This window comes from Sturnus vulgaris, chromosome Z, assembly GCF_052056855.1.
Source record: "Sturnus vulgaris isolate bStuVul1 chromosome Z, bStuVul1.hap1, whole genome shotgun sequence".
Classification (NCBI taxonomy): Eukaryota; Metazoa; Chordata; class Aves; order Passeriformes; family Sturnidae; genus Sturnus; species Sturnus vulgaris.
Window position 1 is genome coordinate 48,919,160 of NC_142283.1, and position 14,582 is coordinate 48,933,741.

The window sequence follows — 14,582 nt, forward strand, 5'->3', positions numbered from 1 at the left end:
ATACTGAGCAGAATCTTTCTAAAATCTGTGTTTCAAAATTTGTTTAATGTTCAGGAGGCTAAAGAGTGTATAAGCAAACATGGGGAGGTTCAGGCTTGACATTAGGAAACACTTCTTTAATGGGAGGGGTGGTCAAACCATGGACTTCCTAAAGGGGTGCTCCATGCCCCAAGACACTCGCTGTTCCAGAGGCATTTGGACAACCCCCTCAATATGGTTTAACTGATGACCAGTCTTGGAGTGCTCAGGTAGCTGGATTAGATGGTCATTTTTGGCCCCTTCCAGCTAAAATGTTCTCAATTATTATGGTACATACTTGATACTTCAGAGTTGGAAAAACAGTGCTGAAAGGTTCCTAATTCCTGTACTAATTATGCAGTTAGTAATTTTTCATTGTTGAAGGCAATCTTCTTTAATGTCCTCTATACAAAAAAATCCTTTCTGGCCCCCTCACAGTTTAATTTTCTGAAACTAGTACTTGCAATTGGGAATTCACCACAGAAATGTTACTTGACTGAGTGCTGTCAGAGTAAAACACAAGGGAATTCTTAGGCCGTCCCATGAAAATGTTGATTGCTCAGCAGGTATGTGATTTTAAGATTAGTTAGATCTCCCTGTATCAGAGAACACCATTTCACATATACTGAATTAACGAATACCAGACTGACTGTCAGGGCAGTGCTGAGAATGAAATTGCACTGTTAAGAAAAGGTACCTTTCTTAGTTTAAGTACATAACTGATCCCATCATAGTCACGGTTTTGGAAAAGATTGTGCAAGTTACAACTAATATGTCTCAAACACATATGGGTGAACTTTTGATCCCACTGGAACTGTACAAAGTATGAGTAATACCTCATGCTCCATCAAGAAGGGACTTTTAATGTGTGCTTTGTGATATTCAATCACTGATAACTTCTTAATAAAGACACATCTGTTTATGTTATTTTTCAGGTATGATAGAGCACATTTTTTTGCATAGCATATTTAATCTTGAAACTTCCTAAGTGCTTATGAAATCATAAACTACTGCAGATACTGTTGTTCACCTGTAAAACAGTTCACTGTTCATTAGCATGTATAATTTAAACCAATAGTTTTGAACAGAAAGTGATGATGAATGCATTATCCACATGAAATTATGTGGGCAATTCAGCACAGCAGAATAAAACAATTTACTCAGAGATTTGACAAGAATCAGAAATTTGTCATGAAGGCTAAAGCTAATAATTCTTTCCATACAGAAAAGCAATGAGATAGGTCCTGCCTTACCTCTTACTGAAAAAAGTGTCTATCAACATAAATGGCTTCTTGAATCCACATAGAGCACTGGCATTAGCTAACTAAGGGTACCAGAGGAGAAATGAGAAATACTACAAAAATTCTCTCTATCAGCATCCTCTATCAACATCTTTAGCAACCTTTTAAAGAAATACAAAATTTTTTGTAACTTAAAATGAGAGTGAGAATTTTCATTCTTCTGGTAAGTTAAAGGGATATCAATAGTTAATGTTCAGAAAGAATTTCAGAATATTACAATACTGTTATTTCTCATATGAATACAACTGTGTTTCTTTTTGTTTCATTTACATCCCTTTTATTTTCGTCTAGCAGGAGGTTTGTCTTTTGCCTGCAAATGTTCTTATGCACCCATGCAATAATGTATATTTTGTTGTGTTATAAATTCCATCTTTTACTGCATATCTTGACTTACACTTGAGAAGGATAAAATTCACTGCTTGTTTATTATATAATAGGATAATAAGGCAACAAAACGAAAGTGGAGGTAGTGTCATTTTCACTTGGAATGTTGTTCCGAAATCATGCTAATTATTTTTTTTTCTGTGTGTATGTGTGTTGAGAAGCAGATGTCTGTAGAGAATGCTACTAAGAATGAATATTGCAGTTGAATGGAATAGTATAGGTTAGATTGCAAAAATTTCTATCAGCTGGTCAAAGAGTGTGCTTAGTTATTGAAAAAACTTCATTTCTTTTTCCCCTCTTCCATTCCACCTCAACCTTTCCAAAAGATATTATCCTCAGAGTGGTCACCTTAACATGAAATGGGTATATGTCCACAGAGTTTTGTAATCTCATTGTTAGAGAAATTAAAAACTATTATATCTGTAATCCACCCAATAATCCTTATATAAAGATGTCTTAAGTCGTTCTCACTTATACCATTTAGAATAATGATCTTAACATCCTCAGCGTGACAAGTCTTTAGATGGAAGAACTTGTTTTTCCTCACTGCAGGCATGCTATTTACTGTTAAGAAGAGAGAAACAAAACCAAGTATTAGGATATATACAGTAAATACAGTATGATTCAGTCATTAAAAATCTTCAAATATTCAGAAAATATCCATTCATGTTTTGGTTCTGGTCTAAATTTGCAAAATCTTGGAAAATCCAGGTAGTATCTTTGGACCCTATTCTCATTCTGTAAGACTGAAGTTGAAAAGCTCAGGGTGATCCAGATCTGCTCAATGATTTCAATAGCCTGTTAGAAGGTGTTCTTACAGGCTATCTATTTGAAACTAGTGTTCTTTACACCATTCCTATTGTGCATAATGCTAGTATTAGAAAAAAAAAAACCTCTGTTTTACTCCTAAATGTTTGATCAGTCCCTCAGGTACGTGTATGTACATATCACTACACATACTGCCCAATCTGCAGAATAAAAATATCAATTTTCTTGGCTTTTCTAGCCAAGAACTTTCATGACACATCTATTATGGGAGTAGCAAAATAACCATCTTAGTAAAAGAACATACATAAAATGTTGGGGAGGGAAAGGCTGGACAGGCTTTGACCTGTTTAAGCTTCAATCAAATCTCATTTATTAGACCTGGTAAAAAAATCAGTCCCACATCATGAAGCCTACTTAGGTGAAGTACTTTGGAAGAAGAGCTTTTGGAAGAAAAAATCCCACTCTTCATGTCCTGCAGTATAAGTGTTCTATGGAGAGACATAGGACTGAAGTCCCTAGGCTTGCCAATTTCTTAATTTGTTTGAATGTTAAATTAATATTTCAAGTTATTTATTCAAAGTTGACTTAGCCACTAGAGTAGGAAAGATCAGACAATTCAGTTGCAAGAAATGAAGTATGAGGAAACCGGAACTCTCTGGCAATAGTAGTCCTTGGAGTAAATGTGTTGAATGAAGCCAGCAAGTAAATGATAAGGGCCTTTGAGCTCTGGATGTGAGAAAGCAATTTATCAAGAGTACATGAACTCTCTAGTGACCATAAGACGAGAAGAAACCAAGTACAGGAAAAGTCCCTATAAGATTATTTTAAATGCTCACAAATTTTGATTTAAAAAGCAGTGAGAAGCTTAGGTGCTGCAGCATAATTCATAAAGTAGAAATAAAATTAAATTTAAACATTGATATTCAGTAAAATGCATTATGTCATATGCAATTCCATCTTTTTTAATTTCACAAGGGGATAAGAATTACCTTCATCCTGCAAATTTCCCTTATCTCTAAATTATTCAAATCACAGTGAATATCATGGAATTTGTAAAGCCAGGTGAAAAGAACTGGCCAATTCTAGTATCAGTGAATTCATGATCAAATTTTTGGTAAATCAGGGGCCTTAGTTTTAACATGTTGAAAAGACTGGAGTTTAGAGAGTATCTGTTTTAATTTTTCCTCTAGAGATTAAGTATCAAACCTTTAACAGTCCCATTCAATTCAGCATTCCTTCAGTCTTGGTCATTAGTTAATCATAAATTTCTCTTGAATGATAAGAATTGTCGTGTCTGAGTCTCTCCTGAGAACCCTTCTGCCACAGCAATTAAAATTACTTGTGACCTTTGGAAACTAAGGCTGTTTTGGACTGCATCTGTGAAAAAGGTGATGACTTAATGACGACTGGCATCTATCAGGAGTCCATACTGGGACCAGTACTGTTTAATATCTTCTTCAGTGACATAGTAAGGACATCAACAAGTTTGCAGATGACACCAAGCTGAGTAGTGCAGTTGACACACCAGAAGGACAGGATGCCATACAAGGGGATCTGGACAAGCTTGGGGTGGTGGATCCATACCGACCTCAAGAGGTTCAACAAGGCCAAGGTGCTGCACCTGGGTCAGGACAATCCCAAGCATGACACTGAGAGATGAACTCCTTGAGAGTAGCACTTCCAAGAAGGACCTGGGGAACTTCAGTGGATGGAAAGCTGACCATGACTCAACAATGTGCACCTGCAGCCCAGAAAGTCAACCATACCCTCAGCTGCATCAAAAGCAGCATTGCCAGCAGGGTGTGGTAGATGATCCTCCCCTCTGGTGAGACAGCACCAGGAGTAGGAGGACCCCAGCTCTGGGGTTCTCAGCAAAGGAAAGGTATGCACCTGCTGGAGCAAGTCCAGAGGAGACCAGCAAGGTGATCGGAGGGATGGGGGGCCTGTCCTGTGAGGAAAGGCTGGGAGAGTTGGGATCCTTCCGCCAGGGAAAAAGTAGAAAAAAAGCCTGGGTAATATTCCTTGGCAACCTTAGTGGGCTTTCAGTACTGAAAGGGGGCCTACCAAAAGGCTGGGAAGAGACTTTTGACAAGGGCATGTATTGATTGGACAAGAGGTGATGGCTTTAAGCTGAAAAGAGGAGAGTATATTTAGGTTAGATATAAAGAAGATTTTTCCAGAAACGTTGAGGCTTTGGAGTAGTTGCCCAGTGAGGCTGCAGATGCCCCATCCATATGAAAATATTCAAGATCAAGTAGGATGAGACTTTGAGCAACCTGATCTAGTTGAAGATGTCCCTGCCCATGGTAGGGGAGTGGACTTAGCTGACCTTTAAAGGTCCCTTCCAACACAAACTAATCTGTGACTCTATGTTTCTATGAATCATACAGGTGATACTTCTCTGGAAAATAAGTGCACCTGCCAAATGTGGTGTTGACTCTTTGGAATGGTTTCTTGTCTTTTCTTTGCTCTTTCCTTATACTTGACCCCTTTTCTTTCAGCCTTGGACAAACTTAGTACTCAACACCTCTACCACCCAACCCAAGTGGAGATTGTGCAGTCCAATGTTGTGTTTGACATCAGCAGCCTGATGCTCTACGGTACTCAGGCTGTGCCTGTGAGACTGAAGATACTGCTTGACCGACTCTTCAGTGTACTGAAGCAAGAGGAGGTGTTGCATATTCTACATGGCTTAGGCTGGACACTTCGAGACTATGTTCGAGGCTATATTCTTCAGGTAGGAAATACAGCAAAGCATGATTTCAAACACAGTTAACTGATTTTTTTGTTGTTGATGTATGGACGTAGTGATGGTGAACCCAAAGAGGTAGAAGGATATGAAATTAATTTAGTCTGGTATGTTGAAGCCTAATCATAGTGTTGGCAAAATAAAATATTCGATTTTTCCTAAGCTAAAAAAATACAGGTGCCTTCATACCATAGTATTTATTTGTACTTGCTTATGTTTATTGTAGGAAATGCTTTAAATACTACAAATACTGAGGTTAGCTACCTGCAAGCATGATCTGGCCATCAAAGGCAGCTGGCAAGTTTTCAAGGGCTACTGTTTGACTTGGGAAACTAAGATGCAAGTCAGCAGCTCCGTCATCTTTTCTTTCCTTCTTTAGAAATATACCTAAAAATGTATAGATGAAATGGGGGTTGTGATCATGATTATATTGGAAACTATCCTAATGTATAAACAGGAAAATCCTCTTTATAAGGGCATTTTTGAAACACAGTGTTGTATAAAGTATTGCTTGCAGATTAGTTGACATAGACAATCAAAAGAAAAGTATGTTTAACAGAAAAATGGACAGGTTTGCTTTATGAGTATGGTCATAAATATATGTATAGTTTCTTATTTGAAAAATTCCGTAAGCTGTTGAATTTTAAAGGGAATTTTTACATTCTGTAAGACTATTTCTGATTAATAGCGTAATATTACATGCTACTAACTTTATAGGGGCGCTTCATAATCTAGATTCTTCCAGTTTTTGAAATGGACATGCCTAAAATCTTTGAAAATTTTAGTTGCAGATTTGTTGCTTTACTTTTATAGGCAATGGTAGCATGCTTAGAAGTTTATTGAAAATACGGGATTTATGCCTGCTCTGAGAAATTCTCACTCTATTTCGTAGTTCCCCTTCAGGTTTCTGTACTTTGTGTGAAAGAAGTAAATTAGCTTTATGTGATTCTGTGGAAAACTTCACCTTCTGTGATTGTAAATGTTTTCTTAAATGCTCTATATTTGACATTCTCACAGAAAAAAGTTCTGAATTGTAAAACAGTCCTAGAAAAATAGAACTAAAAAGGTTTATACTTTAATAATGAAATATTTTTATTCTTGTTAGGACATATATGAAATGAAGCTCTTTAATTGTTTCAGGATTCTCTCAGGCATCTATTTTGTAAGGCTAAGTGTTCACTTACTCAAATAGAACAAAATCCATTATTTCCATTACCAGTCTAAATTAACATATAAGGATATATCCATCATATTTGTACAGTAGATATCTATGATGTTTGTATGATACAAAAGTATGGTTAAATATTTATAAATATTACATATGATGTATAATTAAGATGGATACATGAGAGATAACCACAGAGATATGTATTGTGATTATATGCATATTGCATCATATTTTAGATTCCTGGATTCTGAATGCTATTGGTCTAGAGGGCTGACGAAATTTGATTTGTAAAGCAATCCATGTAAAAAATACATAATTTTAAAGATATAATATTAGAAATCTGCTGGTTATTAATGTGATTAATAATTATGGACAATATATTACAAGCGTGGAATGCAATTCTGTGTCTCTTACAGACAAGAAGACTGAGTGAAATCATAGTTTTCTTGTTTTAAAGGCTATTGAATCATGCTCATATTGATTCTGTTTTAACTGTCTTTTGGAATGATCTCAATATATGCAAGAATGGCTTGTAATATAATTACATAGATGTTTATGCAGACTGAGATTGTGACCCATGCATCTGAAAGGTGTAAAGGCCTGTAATACCCCATTAGGTCACAGTTCAGTTTATCTGGCTAAAACTCAGTCACATCGTAGCCCCCAAGGCATGAATTTCACCATATTATGAATTTCATAGTATGAATTACTATATTCAGCAATAGTATATTGAGTATTATGCCATTTAAATGAGAACAATTATCAGTGAAAGTTAAGGGCAGCTGTTACAGACTTGCCACATATTGACTTCGTTAGCACTCGACTGTGTATTTTCTTAATGAGTGAATGAAGACCTATGATAGGTGTGTAGTCGAGCATCCCTGTTAATTTAGCTGTCTAATTTCCAAGAATCACACACTGGTCAAGGTTAGGAGGGAGGTCATCTTGTCCAAACCTTCTGTCCAAGCAGTGCCACCTAGCACTGTTTGTCCAGGACCATGTCCAGATGGCTTTTGAATATCTCCACAGGTTCTCTAGGCAAAAAGTGCATTTTGTTTCAATTAAAGCTAGAAAACTCAGTATATGGCAGAATGGGAAAATGGTTAGTAAAACACACATGCAGAAAAACCTTGGGAAAATTAATTAAATCTATGACAATAAAAATTTCTTCTTTAAAAACTTGACACTTGTAACTTTAAAGAATCATGTATAACGCTGTTCCCCCCTTTTTTCCTTCAGAGGAGGAAAAACAGGAAGCTTAGTAGCAAGGACTAAGAAAAGTAACAGAATAGAAAAAGGTAATGGTTGTAACAGATTCCAGAGTATTTTATCGAGGTTCGAGTTCCAATGTTCATTAATTAACCACCATGCAAGAGATTTGTAAAGCTGGCACAAAACTGGAGTTTTATGCTTTGGGGTGGTCTAAGACTTCCATCTGTCCTGAAAGAGCCCTCAACAGGATGGAAGTGTTAAAATATTTTAACATTTTCTGTAAATAGAGGAGTTTTTGAATGGTAGGGTAGATGTATCTACTCAAAATAAATTACTATTGTCAGATGATTTCCCCAACCAGCCAACCAACCAACATAACCTCAACAACCAAACAAACGAACAACCCCCCTGCAAACCTCACAACTTTTTCCTTGTAACTTTCAAGAAAAAGCTTATTGTTTACTCCACTGGAGAAAGAAGAGAAAAACAGTTGTTTATTAGTGCTGCAAAGTGGGTGTGATTGTTTGCAATACCTTCATTTTGACTAATAATGTTTCCAAATAGCAAATTAGAAAGCAATGGGCAGAGAAAAATGCACTGTTTATGCCTTCATTCAGTGGATGCATTAATAGAGCACAGGAAGTCAAGGAACCCTGAAGCTGCAGAGGTAATTTGATAACACCACCTTTCACATTTTTGTCAGTATTGACCATTTTCACAGTATTGCCAGTAATGGCTGAAAGGCATTAAGACCTGGCAAGATCCTCTGGCCTCCATGCAATAAATTGAGTTTCTAGTGAGTAGATACATATCAATGAAATGTTAGTGACAATTTGGTCACCAGTTTCATCAGTCGGTCACAGGATTAATGTTTTAGCAGAGGAGCTGTTCTCTTATCTTTAGAACTGATCCTCAAAAAAACTTTATGGCATAGAGGAACATTCTGGATTGTGTTTGCTCCATAGGAATTCAGTGCTTCAGATTTTAGGCTTGTTTTTTCTATCTCATGGAACTAATTTACTGTTTTTGGTGTCAACCTGTATGTGGTTAGTGAGCCTGTAAGTTTTCTCTTCTGGGAACACCTAACTTCACATGCCTTTTACATGAAAATAAATTATTTTTGTCAAAAACAGTGAGTGTCACATACTGCACATGCTACTCAAAGAGATGACATTACTTTTTCTGTAAAGAACAGCTCAGCTGTGAGTCTCCAACCCTGGTTTAATTCCAGCTAAGCTGAGAGAAGAGGTAACTTTGCCAGCTCTTCTATGATCCACCAGAGATCACTGGGTTGGGGAGAATAGTTTACCCCATCCATTTGCTAGTGTAGCTACATGTGAAATTGCTCCCTAGCCGGATTCTCTCTAAACAAACCAGGTTAGAAAAATCCTCTTTCTAAACATGTGCAAGTTAACTCTCATTATTCTGAGAGGAAAGGACTGGAGAGCAATTATGCCACTAGCAGTGAACAGTTGGGGCATTCAGTTTTTACAGTGGTCCAGCTGCAGAAGACAGGACATGTGATTACAACTTAGAGGCCATAAACTGACTCCATGAAAATAATGATTCAGTGTTTTGAGTAATAGCTCAAGACTTCTTCAACTATTTTGTGGTCAAATAGTTGTACTTTCTTAGAATAAAAGCGGAAAATATATGTTGTCTTTACAATACAAAGAAGGAAGCAGAGGCACAGAACAGAACATTGGCAGAATTAGCAAAAATGATATAGACCTTGAAGTCCCATTCTTATTGTCATGCCCTTGAAAAAAGTAGATTAGTCAGTAGTTCATAGGTAATATCTTAGCTGCCAGACTTTTTAGTGCAGTTCATAGTTATGAGAAATTTACAAACAATAAAAAACATAGAACGAAGTCAAAACTAAAGCCAGATGGAAGACTATGGGTATTTTATAGGTCCAAAAGGAGACTCACTTACAAAAGTTCATATCCTGGACATTGCATGGTCAATCACTAATCCTAAATGAAGTTCTTTTCTGTAGAAAAGTCAATGCTGAAAAATGATGAAATTCAAAATTATTAGATATCATTTTCTGGTTTGGGAAAATTGGTCTAGTCTTCCAATGGTGTGCTTGTTCTGTAGTCTGGAAGCAACTGTTAAGCAAGAAGTCAGCTATGAAGGTATGATCTCAGAAGGCTACATGGTTCAGGACAGAGAGTGGGGAGGTGCAGGCAGTTTTACACATTAAAAAAAAAATCTCATTAACTAAAATATAAACTCATTGAAATTATTAAATACATAGCAGTGTTTCAATAATTCAGTTCTGAGATTTAAAAAGAAACAATAGCTATATGCATAGTCAAACTACATGCTCGTATATATTGATATATATGTATCAACATATATATAACTAATATTGTCGTTTATATTTGATAGTTTCTCAAATTTTTGTAAAACATAGTTTCTCTTGGTAGAGAGAGAAATGGGTAATTTGGTTTCTGTAGTAGGTTACCACCTCTAGTTTGTTCATGCATACTATTTTTACATCCAGATTAAATGAAGATATTTGGGTAGAGGCCAAAGAAAGAAACTTGACCATATTTGAAAATATTGTTCCTAATTTCTTTTCTTTCTCAAAATAATCCCTTACCATTTCACGTTCTAAATGTTAATCATATGCACAGATTGAAATTGCTTTAGTATTCTTAAAATTAAATATTGCCCACCATTGGCTTGTCTGTGGAGGAATTCAGATGAGGAGGGGTTCTGTTGCTCTCTAACCTCTTCTAGAGATAAACATAAAGAATACTAGAAAGAAAACAAATAAAAAGAAGCTCTGATATCGGCTTTTGCAAGGTAGACATGGAGTGTCAGGTTATGTAGTGATTATATCATACTCTAAGTTCAATGTAGTCTGCTATCAATAATCATGAATCACACAAAGTTTCTGTCAGTTTGGTTTTTTTTCTAAGTGCTGTCAGGTGATTTTAATGTTTTTGTCTTTCACAACAAGAACACCATTACAATGCTGGTATGGTATGTTATTTGTTAAAGAAAATTAAGAGAAATAGGTAACTGAATTATGAAAAAAAAAAGAAAAAAGTTGACTGTTGCAACCTAGCAAATATTAATTGACACTTACTCATATGAATAAAAAAAAAGAAAATTAATTTGTGAAGGTGTTGTATTTATTTTATTGGCAATGTTTCCTCTTTGACTTATTTGCCAATACCTTAATTAATACTTTACACTCTCTACCTGTGGCCACTGAAGGATTTCCATGCCTTTTAAGAAGCAGTCACTTAGTGTTTCCATGCCTCTATGAGTAGTATACTATTTTATTAAAAAAAACCAACTCTTAAAACTGATGCAGATAAAAGTTAAGAAGTTTATCTGGTAAAGATTTTAACAAAGCCAAAGTGTAATATAAGTCTTTCACAAACAAGATTGTGTTACCCGTAACTGCCACCTTACCCATAACTGTCACCCACATTTAATTACTTGATAATGAGGAGAGTTACCCTTTTACAGATTAGTACACTTTTTTCAGCTTTGTTAGATACAGTTCTGTCTTGTGTTTTCTTTTCGTCCTCGTAGTTATTGTTTACACTTATTTGTATTCTTTAGTTCAGATTTTTTTCAACAGCAGCCCTCAGAGCAATGAAGACTCAAAGCTGGGTAACATTTATCCAGACATCTAGTCCTGCAGTACACACGAGACTTAAAAGTGTCTCTTTTCTACATGCTCTGCCTGTTTCTTGTTCTTTGAGCCGCTCTTTTCCTTTCTCTCTCTCTTTCCACTTCAACTTCCTTATTCTTTTGTCATTGCCTCTCATTGTTCCCCCTTTTTTACTTATCTTCCCTTCTTCAGCCTCACCTTAATTTCACTTCCCCTTGTTCTCTGATTTTGCCTCTTAAGCACAAGAAGATGAAAAGGATCTGTTAGATGTGCATCTCCTGAGTGTTCTATTCCTCCCATGGCATCATTGTATACTAATATTTGAAACTCTGGAAGAGTTTCTTTTCTCCCCTGTGTGTCAGTTTAGTGTGACTCCCCTACACTTCTGTTGAACAGAGATGCTCTTCTTTGCCCCTTCCTCTTTTGTATTCTTCTTAGCTGTTCTAATCTAGGTGTGACTATTCTATCTTTACCCTAAACAGTGGGTGGAAAAAGCTCAGATAAACCTTAAAAGACTGAAAAGGGAGATAAGAGACAAAGCACAGCTGCTGAGCCAGCAGGAAGAATTGTTGTGTGTTTGAGCACAGCAATGACACTTGTTCTATAGTGTGAAGTACTTTCAGGTTTTCTCTGTATCTGCACTATCTTTACTAATATCTCTCTGATGCTTTTGGTGCTGTACCTCTAATAGTAACACTACTGATCACATTAGTACTGCATCAGGATATTTATCATGGTTCACACTTTAACCAAACAACAATAAAAATAGAGTCCAGAGAGTCTGATGACACTTCTGAATGCCACCAGGACAAGTTATGTGACAACAGATGTCTCAGTACATGCAAAGATCATTGGGTTTTCCAGAATATGTGCAGCTGGAGAGCTGTGCTATTGCTGCTCTGTGTCTTGCATCTTGCAAGGGTAATGAAGCAGAGGGCTGCATAACCCCTGGTGATCAACAGCAGTATACATCATGCTAGTTCCTAATGACTACTATGAAATAGTTAGCCTTTATAGCCATAGTGCTTCACTTTGCTCAGAAATGTAAAAGTGGCTGTTTTATACAAAACATTTATGGCTGTCAGTCAAAAATAAAAAAGTGGCGGGGGGAGAAAAAGAGAGACTTTTGTGTAGGTGTGTTTGTCCTATCTGGAATGTGTACTGACTGTTTACAGTGCTAGGGGTGAGAAGCTGTGATCCCACTGATGTACTTTTCGCACAGCTAATAGGCTGCAGAGCATGGAAGTGTCTGTTACTGAAGGTCTGTCAGGCGTGCGCCAGGACCATGTGTGCTTGCTTTTTAAAATGGAGCCGAAAATCTCTTCACCTGCCAAGGCTTGAGTTCATGATCCTGTGTCTCTCTTGTGATAGTTGATGAAATCACAAACACCCAAAGCAGAGTGAAGGATGAAGGAGGTGGGAGGAATAGTTCATTCCCTAGGCTGTTTTAGGTGTGAGTGATGCCATCAAGCATTTCAGAAGAAACAGAGCCCTGAACTTGGGTCTTGGCAGGTAAGCCAAGGAGGAAACTATTTCCAGCTTTCTTGCTTCAGAATGTGGTTGAATTTCTATTAACCATTTATGATCACAGATATTTTTCCTTCAAATATATGTGAGTGTGTATATATATGTGTGTGTGTGTGTGTGTGTGTGCATATTTATCTATATATACATGCACTTTAACAATCTATAAATTGTGTTTTATATTTATAATAGATTGTGATTGTGTGTTTCTTTGCCAAAAATCTCTGGTTTTGAGATTGGTTCTCTGTGGATGAAGGGAGGGGAGAGAATGGCTTTCCTTTTAGCCTGGAAAATCACTTTTCTTGCTGACAATGCCATATTGAAGCCTCTACCAGAACATATCCTGCACTATGTCAAGCAAATATGACCACTGAGTTGAGGACAGGATCTTGGGGTTACTGTTTACCTAAATTTTCTAATGAGAAATGCAGTGACCTGTTATAAAATAAAGAAAACAAAGGGGCATAAAGCTATTGATTGAAGGGAAATATGTGTGTGCCTGTGGAGGGGAGTGGGTTGTGCCAAGAATCCAAGGAATTAACATAATTCTTCTCACAAAAAGCAGCTCAGAGATTAGAACTTCTGCTTTTTATAGACTACTTTCTTTGCAGAGAACCTTGGGCTGTATTCAAATCATGGTCCAGGAGGTGATAAGGATGTGATATTAACCATTCAGCTACACATCAGTGGAGATTAACTCAATTAAAGAGTATGGAGTGCAGACCATGACACTTAAATGGATTTAAGACTTTTTTTTCCAGTTTAGAAAGCCCTTACTTTGAGTTTAGGTGTGGTTTTGATTGTCTGTGTGTCAGCCCTGACTTCAGGCACTTAGAAAATTTAGGTCCACAGACACTTAGGAATAAAGAAGGGCCACAGAGAATCAAACTTGTCATCTGTCCAGCATCCGTTGATTTACTGTGTTTTTTGAAGTCCAAGGGATCTCAAGGGGACTTTTTTCCCTTGCAGCACTGATCTTTCAATGAGGTGGTAGTGCCTGTCCTGAGGAATAACAAGGAATAACAGTGAAGTGTGAGTGACTCTTATTAGGAGGGGTAAATGTCATGAACACTTACTGTTGCCTTCTAGGCAGGAAGAGGACAGCATTGAATGTAGACAGACAACCCCCTTTTACTTATCAAGGCACATTTTTATTCTAATGAACTCCTATATTTTAATTAAGAAATTTACTTCTCTTTCCTGTGCTGAAATATCTTCTCTGATTCGCCTGTCATTTTACACCATGTTCTAGAAAATTGAAGCCAGGAGGTGTGTATTATTCTACTGGCTCTAATATATTAACTTGCTGCACAAGTCCTTTGTGCTTCAGCTTGATTTTTTTCTCCTCCCCCACAGCTTTAACAAAATGTTCTAATCATCCCAATTTATACTTGGATGTTGTTAATTAATGTTTATGAAGTGCTTTGAGATCCTCTAATGAAATAGAATGTGTAATCATGATTATTCTTCAGTGAAATTCTGAAACATCTCTAGCACTGGAACAGTAATTTCAGTAATTTTTTTTAATATTCTTTTTAGCAAATAGAAGAGGAAGATTTTGTTTCATTCGTTAATTTTTACCTTTTATAGTATGTCTTTTTCTATCTAGTCTTGGTGCATTCTTCATGATGAACCTTGGCAGAATTGCACCCTGAAGTCTTGCATTCCATCTACTGGAAAGGGTGGGAAAAAGGGTGTGGCAGTTGTACTGGCTGGCAGTTGTCTCCACGGAAGGAAGTCACTTGTAGGCCAAGTAGATTTCTAAAACTGCTGAGCCAGTATATGTCAGCTTGCTGGATTGTTTGTATCTCTATAGCTTGA

At 36.7% G+C, this 14,582-nt stretch overlaps 1 protein-coding gene across 9 annotated transcripts in view; it reads left to right on the forward strand.

Annotated features, from left to right (window-relative positions):
- Window positions 1-14,582, forward strand: part of BNC2 (basonuclin zinc finger protein 2) — a 333,043-nt gene that overhangs the window by 222,523 nt on the left and 95,938 nt on the right. For all 9 annotated transcript variants that reach the window (XM_088157179.1, XM_088157176.1, XM_014872199.2 and 6 more), the window contains exon 4: window positions 4,973-5,208. In XM_088157179.1, coding sequence (XP_088013305.1) covers window positions 4,973-5,208 — 236 coding nt within the window. The remainder of the gene's footprint in view (window positions 1-4,972; window positions 5,209-14,582) is intronic.